Raw genomic sequence first — 9,220 nt, forward strand, 5'->3', positions numbered from 1 at the left:
GTGAAACTCGATTCTGCGCAGTTTGTCTCTTTACACTGACGACAGGACGTGCTGCGTCATCACGCACTCAGGTGAGTCAGGTGTTTATTTGCGGACTTAGCCTCAACAGTGACGGACGAACACGAGACAGTTTAGTTCCGCTCTGTCTTGTCCAGGTGAGTCTTCACCTGTTGGTGATTGGCTGACGTCACGAGACTACAGGTACGTTAATGCTAACGGTTAGCACTGTTTGTGTTGAGAGCTGCTGATTTGACAACACGTCTTTCCAAATATGGTCCTAACGGATCACAGGTGAATGCATCTAAAAAATAAATATTTTAAATTAAACTGAATTAATTTAATTAAAACTCCGTTAATTTTGTTTACAAACATTTAACCATAAAATGTTTTAAATAAAGTTATTTCAGGATTCAGTTGAAACTTTATTGACAAATCGTTTCCCGCCTCTCTCTGAAAGCGGCACGCGGCCTGTCACAGATCATTTATGACGCAATGATTCACGAGCGTTTTTATACCAACACCGTGACGTCACAACAACAACAGGCTGACCTTTGACCTCCGCGTTGTGACGTCACGGCGCATACAAACAAAAATAACAAACGTAAATCACCTGAAAATCAGATGATTTAAGATTAAATCAGATGATTTTAAAATTAAATCAGATGATTTTAAAATTAAATCAGATGATTTTAAAATTAAATCAGATGATTTAAAATTAAATCAGATGATTTGTTTGTTTTAAATGTTTCAGGCTGAAAAAATAATTGAATTTAATTTCCTGGTTTTAAACCGTGTCAGGCCTTCAAAATAAAATGACAAAAAGAACATCGATGACAATAAGATTTCAAATAAAGTGACGTAATGACTGCAGTCAGCTGATCACATGTTTAATTCACACTTTGTATATTTCTTTTCTTTTTGATGACGTCAGGAATGTTTCATACTTTCTCAGTTTTTTTATAAATAAATTAGCAGCGTCACTTTTTGTCCAAAAAAAAAAAATTAAGTTTTTTTTGTTTGTTTTGATCCAAAAGTTTCTTCAGTAGCACACACAGGGTCAGCTTCCGGTTCCGGTTCCGACGAACCTCCAAGAATCAAAGTTTGGTCCCGTGTTTGTATTTACAGAGTCTCTTCTTCATCTTCATCATCTTCATCATCTTCATCTTCATCGTCACGCAGGTTTTTGGTTCATCCCGCAGAAAGAAGAAGCTGCACGAGACACTGAGTCCAGAGTGACGTCAGAACATTTAAATTAATGTCAGTTAATTTAATTAAAACCAAAAAATTAAAACATTTAATTTGTTTTGAAACTTTAACGAAGAATTCAGATTTTATTTTTTCTAATAAAATAATAAAAAGAATTCCGCAGATTTGTTTTAATTTGATGAATGAATTAAAGAAAAATGTTTGTTTAATAAATTAGATGTTTTTAATTAAATTAAATCGTCTTCTCGGGACTCAGCGGCTCGGTCCGGCCTCGGTCTTTCTCCTCCGACCCGGCTCGGCCCGACCCGGCTCGGCTCGGCTCGGTTCTTCTTCTACGGCCTGGCCTGCTCCATCTGCTGGTGCTGACTCCTTATTGCGAAGCGGCTCACGTGCACTGGGATCGGAACCACTATTTTGGGGTTCCGGGACGGCTCCCCGGATTTGTTGTTGACGTTTCCGGCCTTGACCCGTTTCCACTTGGCGCGCCGGTTCTGGAACCAGATCTTCACCTGCACCTCGCTCAGCTTGAGCGCATGCGCGATCTGTGAGCGCTCGGTTAACGACAGGTACTTCTTGCAGTGGAACTCCTTCTCGAGCTCCAGCAGCTGCTCGCTCGTGAACGCCGTCCGCCGCCGCCGGTTCTTCCCGCCTCCTCCTCCGCTCCCTCCTCCTCCTCCGGAGCCTCCGCCGGCCCCGGAGCCGCCGCCGGAGGAGCCGTGCATGTGCGGCCCGTCGTCCAGGCCTCCTCCGCCGTCCCCGTCCTCCTTGTGGCACAGCGAGGTGAGGTTGTCGTCCGAGCTGTAGTCCAGGTCACTGTCCATGGAGAAGCTCTCCTCCCTCCGGCCGCAGTCCTCCTCCTTGGAGTCTTCTTTACTGTGAGTCCTGACTGTGAGGAAGAGGAGCACCGTCAGCACCATCAGCACCATCAGCACCGTCAGCATCAGAACCAGAAACACTTTAATAATCCCAAAACTTTCTAAAAAACATGACACGTTTCTTCTAATAATCAGAATTTGTCACAAACTTTAATTTGAAATATTCAAAAATATTTGAGTGGAGAGAAAACATCAAATAAAACAAATAAAGTTCATTTAAATTCTTAAAGAAATGAGACGTCTTTTATTGTGACAGGTCTGATGTGTGGAGGTGGTGTTGAGGGTGGAGGCTCCATCAGATCAGTGTTTGGATGAGCTCGCGCTCTGCGGGAATTTTTAGTTTTCACGCGTAATTACGCACGAGGCGTCTCCACGAGGCCCGTCTGTCTGTCCGCGCGCGAAACGGCCTGAAACAGCCAAAAACCTGATGACGTGACATCACGGCGGGAGTGTGAGATTTATAATGAAGATTAAACAAATTAAAATTAAAACGAAAGATTTTATTTATTTAAAGATTTTCACCTCCGCTGATCATCGAGGCCCAAAAACTAAAATCACGTCACTGCTTCAGATTCTTCAAATTCAGACAAAAAATCTTAAAGTTTGTTTTCTGTGAATAATGACGTCATTTTAATGTTTTCATTTCTTCTTTTTAGTCACAGATTTTTCGCGTAAAACTGAAGAAATTTGTTTAAAATAATTTAGACACAGAAACCATCAAAAAAATCTTTAAATATTTAATCAAACTTTATTTTTATTAATGAAACAATAAAATCCATGTTTCTGTTTCCAGTTTAATTTAATTTAACATCTTTAAAATATTAAAATGAGCTCGTGACATTTTAAATTGAAACAGTTTTTTAAAGTTTTGAAGAAACAAAAATCGAATTCGCTTCATTTGATTATTTGAACGTGTTTTCTCTCCCGTGGACGCGCCGTGTTAACCCGGATTTTGAGCTCTGTTCTCGGCTTGGACAGGACGGGTCACCGCCTCCTACCTGTGGATGTCTGCACCGTGTCCGTGTCGTGGAAAGCCTGCAGCCCCGCGGACTCCTTCCCCTGCAGGTAGCTCTTCCCGTCCTCCGCGTCCAGCCGCAGCTCCTGAGCCTTGTCGAAGACCGCGTGCAGCGCCTGTGAGCCGAACTTCCTGGCCGCCTCCTGGTGCTGCTGGGACGGGGAGAAGCCACCGGGCAGCGACGCCATGAGCGTGGAGGTGAGCGCCATGCCCTGCGTTAGGCCCTGCGCCAGGCTGGAGCAGAAGCCGCTCTGCAGGCTGGGGATCTGCGGGTGCGGGTGGTGCCCGGCGGGGAGAGCCTGCTGCAGGGCCGGGGGCGGAGGAGGCGGCGGCTGGAGCACCACCGACCGGTACGGCATGAACATCGGGTAGCCGGTGTAGACGAAGTGTCCCGGGCTGGGCTGCGGGGGCCCCCCGATCAGAGAGTCAATGCTGAAGGCGGTGGTGCTTCCGAGTGGCCGCTGCATCACCATGAAGGACGGGCTGAACGCTGCGCTCATATGAACGACCGCCGCAGCTCGGAGGAGACCGGAGAAGGAGCGCTGTGTGCGGCTGAGGAGAGGCAGAGCCCGGTGGAGCCGCGGCTGTCACCGCCTCTGTGGGGGAGTTCAGAGCTGCGATAATCCGAGTAAAACAAACCATTCCATCCGAGCTGCGAGCGAGGAAACTTCAGCAGCACACTGAGCTTTAGTTCCCCACAAAGAGGCACCCACAGCCGGCTCACTGCTCCGCTGACGCACGGCGCGTCCTCCGAGGCTCCACTTCAACTTGACCGGGCACCGATGTCACCGCAGCGGACACTTGTCCCTCACTGTCCCGCTGACACTCAGAGTGTGTGTGTGTGTTTCCGGAGATGTTTTGGATTTAAATTGCGCTCCCCTCACTTTAATTGCGCTGCCTTCTCCGCGCGAGCTCCGCCTCGTGGCCGCGCTCTGGCTCCTGATTGGCTGGCTGGGATGATGTGACGGCTCGCCTTTGGTCTCCTGGATGAATGCCAATTACACAAATTGGGACCACGGGCCATTTAAGAACGAGAAAACACATCATCATAAATAATCAGCTGTATATATTCAGTAAATAATCAGCTGTGTGTGTGTGTGTGTGTGTGTGTGTGTGTGTGTGCGTGTGTGTGTGTGTGTGTGTGTGTGTGTGTGTGTGTGCAGTAAAGTATCAACAATCCAAACACACAAACTTCTGAGATGTTGATGCTACACTGACCTGTGATCAGGTGAATGATGTCTGTTCTCACACTATGTAACCGGGTCAGGTGTAGCTGCTGTTAGCTCAGTTTGTCAGCCGGGCTGTGTTAGTGTTTGTACCACAGAAGAAGAACAAGAACAAGAAGAAGAAGAGGAGGTAACCAGGCTCAGCAGCTTCTATGGACATGATGGCAGAGGAGAAGAGAGTGAAGAGGACGCTGACGGAGGAAGCTAAGAAGAGAAAAGGAGAGAGTGAGCGAGCAAGAAGCCGCCGGACAAGAGTAAATGTGGGACTGACTTTTAGTGGTTGGTGAGAGCTTGGTGAAATAAAAGGCTGAAAGACAGACGCCGAGCTGGGCTGACTGCTGCTGGACTAGGCAGTGAGATCAGCTGCTGCTGGGTCTGGTTCTGGTTCTGGTTCTGGGCTGACTGCTGCTGGACTAGGCAGTGAGATCAGCTGCTGCTGGGGCCAAATACTCGAGTACAGCTGAGCATAGTTACACAGAGGGATTACACTCTAAAACATTGTTACATCACCGTCACAAGGTGAAATGTTAAACCACTGGAGGTCTCTAACAAACCAGATCCTCCATTAAAGTCCTTCAGAGAGCAGACCGCTCATTCCTGAACACGGACATCAGACAAACTGCGATATTTAAATATTAGAGACAGAACACAGATCCGTGCAGCTCAGAGCAGGACACACTGTTAGTCTGTCGTTTGTAATAAGTGCAGATTGGAAACATGCATCATGGTTCTCAGAGTTTCAGAGTCTGCGCTCGCCTCGCTCGCTCTCCTGCAGCTCGTGTTGTCGATGAGTGGTTTGACTGCACGCCGAGCTTTACATCACAGCGTTTGCATCAAACTCCATTCCACTGAATCCTGTAATGACTTCCTCATCAGTTAATACAAACCTCGTCCATGTCGCTACACGTCATCATCTGTAGCCGGAGAGCACGCCGCTGACCTCTGACCCCGAGTGGATCTCCCAGAGGAGCCCGAACACCTCCTCCCCTCCTGGGCTGAGTCAAGGGCATGCATGGGTACCCCCTCCTCCCTCCACCTCCTCCTCCACCTCCTCCTCCTCCTCCTCAGGGTCACTGGGACACGATCTCATTAAAGGCGGCCTGATCTGCAACTGCAATGCAGACATTAAATAGCAGTATTTTTCAATTAGGGCTGACAAATTCAATCAAAATTCCATAGATTAGGATGAAATGAGGCATGGGTCATTTACAAGGGAATTTAATTGCACGGCCATTAGACAAATAGTACAGCAGTCTCTGTCTCATTATCAATCATGCGGGGGCATCAATAGTAAAAGGTTGTAAGGCAGGGGAGGGTGCACGAGTGTAAGTGTCCGTGCACGGCGAGCGTGCACGTCAGAGCGCTGCCACCACCGCAGAGCAGCTAATAAATATCCTCTTTTGTACTTATAAATTATCCAGTTTAATTAACAACATGGATTATGATTGGACTATGATTTAATTAAACCTTTCCTGCATGCAAGCCGAGCGCCACGATCATCCATTATGGGCCGGGGGAAGGAGGAGGAGGAGGTGGAGGTGGAGGTGTGGAGGAGGTGTGGAGGTGGAGGGGGGCAGCTGGAGTGCACTAAATGAAGCTTCCTCTAACAGGAGCTGCTTACCTGCTAAGATCATCAGTCGCTGCAACAAGCGGCGATAATCAGCCTCCCAATGGCCGAGGAGCGTTTACGGAAATAAACCAGGACACAAGAACTCCCCCTCCAACCGCCTCCACCCGCTCCACGTCCCCACCTCCCCGTGCATTTAAATCTAAAGCTAAATGGCACAATCTCTGAGAGTTTGCTGATATTACTGTCGCGTGTTGTAAAGTGGAGGGGACGTGGCGGGAAAAGCAATTATGAAGCAGAGTTGGGTGGAAACAGATGGAGGGATGGATGGAAGGTGGAGGGATGGATGGAAGGTGGAGGGATGGATGGAGGAGTGGAGGGTGGAGGGGACGTCGCCTGGAGCGCCAACGCCGCTCGACACGATTCAGTCAGAGCTGGAGCAGCGTGGCCGGATCAACCTTTACATCAGCCTCGAAATGCCACGACACATTTACAAACACAGAGAGAGAGGACAGCGAGAGACGTGAGGGACAAGACATCCGCAGACTGTCTCAGACCTGGACGTAGTCTCCAAGACATCCCCGCAGACTGTCTAAAACCTGGACGTAGTCTCCGTGACGTCCCCGCAGACTGTCTAAAACCTGGACGTAGTCTCAGTGACGGAGTTATTGTGTTTTTGTCCCAGAGCTCAGATCAATTAACATTTAGAGCAGCGATTGGATTTTTGATTATCAGAGCTGAAGGGACTCGATTGATTGGCCGCTGAGGTCGCCCCGGCCCTGACGATGGCTGATCCAATGAGGGAGGAGGCCTGATGGGGATTGAGTTTCTTAAGTATCTTCTGGCAGCGAGCAGGGTTAGTATCGATTGTTACGCTGCAGAAAACCTCCATCCAAACAAGTCATTTAATCTTTGTATCGAGCCTGAAATCACATTTGTCTGAACTCAAGTGGAAAAATCCAGCGCGGCTCATAAATTGTTGCATTTCTTCACAGATTTCAGTTTCACAGCATGAAATCATGAAGCCATCAGACAGATCTTCAGCAGTGGAACCTGCTTCATCAGCTCAGGTGGCTCGATCGATGGTCGAGACATTTTTTAACTCATTCGTCGTGTTGTGTGTCGTCGGCGTGCAGATGCGCGCTCAGGAAATGACAAAATAAGAGCACGCTCTGTGAGGACACAGGTGTATTCAGACACTTATTGTGAAGCCACAGATTCTTGATGCATTCTTTTTATTTCTCGTTTTATGATGGAGCGTCCCGTCAGTCACAGACTCGTTAAAGTCACTTTGAGCTCGCTGAAACTGTAAATCCAACAAGATAAAAGTCTTTAAGAGCCGGACTCATTCCATCCAACATTTTTACACAATCTCATCAGTTTATTTGACCCACTCACAAAAACAAGACAGGAAATCCTCAGTTTAACCCACAGCGCCCCCTGCAGGCCAATCAAAGCACAGCCGAGGACTCTGAGGGATCAGCATGAATATGCGGAACAGTGTCACAGTTTGAGGACGTTTGGTCTGATAATTGCTGTGGGAGTTTGGGGAATGTCCCGGCGTCTCTTCAGGGGAGTTTTAAGCAGCAGAGGGAGCAGAGACGAGTCTGCCACCGCCGCCACGAGCTGCACCTTTAAAAATCAGACAGATTAAATAGATGAAGCCTCGAGGCGAGACGCGAGCACGAGGGTCGCAGCCGCTTAAATACAGTTCTGGGAGTCGTCGAGTTAAAGGAGAACTTCACTATAATCTGTATTTAAAGCAGATTTATGATCTTTAACAAGCAAATAACTTTAAATTTGAAGTGTCAGACAACAACGTGAAACATTTGGATGAAACTTTAAAGGAACATAAAAACAGTGAACGATCATTTTCATGTTTCGACCTCATTTAAATCTAATTATACACGACGACTCTGGAGGGGTTTCAGAGACAAAAGTCTGAACGTGTCGATCCAAACTGACTTTGACATTTTAAATTATTTAAAGTTTCATCCAGAAGAAATAAAGTCAAAAATAAACACGTTTTATTATTATTGCAGCTTTTTAAATGATAGTTTGGCTGACGCCGTGTGTGGACGTCCGTCTCATCATAAACTCGGTTCTTGTGTCCACGAAGGAGCCAAAGCAGGAAAGTCACAGTAACGAGTTGGATTATTAATTATTAAATGAACTGCGACAGATTTATTTTGATAGTTTTGATTCGCTGCAAAAGACACAAAAGAACAGTGACAGAGTGGGAACCACACATACAGAGCAGACAGGAAAGCTGAAGCTGCGTTATTTACAAGATATTATTCAGATGTTAGGCGGCTGTGAGCCGGCCTGAACTCGTGGAGGAGGTCTGAAGGGTTTTTCTCCGCCCTGATGATGTGGACTAAAAGAATAAAAGTGACGTGACAGCTGGTCGTGGGAGTTTTGTGCATCCATCAACCTGCATCAACTTTCCAGCCCTCCTAACCGCGCAGAGCAGGTGTGCCTTCAGCCGCTAATGACTGTTGTTACGCACAGAAACAGCCTTCCCTCCTGTTTAGGCCCAAACATGTGAAGGGACACCTCCACCTTTGACCTCCACCCATAAAAACATGCAGATAAGTATACGTGCCGCGGCAAACCCGGAGGACTGGAGACGTCCACCAACAGACAGAGACGAGTTCAGCGGTCCAGACGCTTCAGATGAGTTAATTAGATCTGGTGAGATGTTCACCTCCTCTAAAAGACGTGTTTCATAATTACAGCCTTAATTACAATCACCCAAATAGGATGCGAGGAGACGGCGGCTGAAACTGTGTTAGAGCCTCGTTCTGCTGGTCTCCTCTGGGTTCACTGTGTCGGCTTCCATCAGAGACATGAAGGCAGCGAGGGCAGAAGAACAGCGACGGCGTCTTCACATGAATGAACGCCTGGTCTGTCCAAAAACCTGCACCGGGTTTCTGTAGGACCTCATCAGGTTTCTGACAGACCTTCTCTCACGTCGGGTCATTTGAGTTTCAAAGTTTAAACGTGACATTACTTCAGTAAAGTTTTTATTACACTAAATGTTTTTTACTTTTCTTTTTGTTGAAAGGTTAAGTTTATTTTTGAGCCATGCTAGCTGTTTCCCTCCGCTTCCAGTCTTTATGCTAAGCTAAGCTAATGAGTTTCTCTGTTCAGTGTTGTGTACTTCAGCTTCAGGTGTTTGTACAGTGTCGTCCTTTGAGTGCTATAAGGTCTAACGTGTCAGACTTGCAGACTTGTGTAGACTTTTGCGGACTCGTGCAGGTCTTGCAGACTCGTGCAGGTCTTGCAGACTCATGCAGGTCTTGCAGACTTGTGCAGGTCTTGCAGACTT

At 47.2% G+C, this 9,220-nt stretch overlaps 1 protein-coding gene and 1 long non-coding RNA gene across 2 annotated transcripts; one reads left to right on the forward strand and one right to left on the reverse strand.

Annotated features, from left to right (window-relative positions):
• Positions 1-7,663, forward strand: LOC113748283 (uncharacterized). The gene is made up of 3 exons (XR_003464222.1): positions 1-71; positions 6,625-6,745; positions 6,885-7,663. It is a non-coding gene; the product is annotated as an uncharacterized LOC113748283 (long non-coding RNA).
• gbx2 (gastrulation brain homeobox 2) lies at positions 1,344-4,071 on the reverse strand. Its single transcript, XM_027291430.1, has 2 exons — positions 3,080-4,071; positions 1,344-2,092 (listed from the first exon to the last, which is right to left on the reverse strand). Exons 1-2 carry the CDS (start codon positions 3,594-3,596, stop codon positions 1,539-1,541), a joined length of 1,071 nt encoding a protein of 356 aa, XP_027147231.1. The 5' UTR covers positions 3,597-4,071; the 3' UTR covers positions 1,344-1,538.
• Positions 7,664-9,220: the final 1,557 nt, after the last annotated feature.

The sequence above is a fragment of the Larimichthys crocea genome, chromosome XIX (assembly GCF_000972845.2).
Source record: "Larimichthys crocea isolate SSNF chromosome XIX, L_crocea_2.0, whole genome shotgun sequence".
Lineage (NCBI taxonomy): Eukaryota > Metazoa > Chordata > Actinopteri > Sciaenidae > Larimichthys > Larimichthys crocea.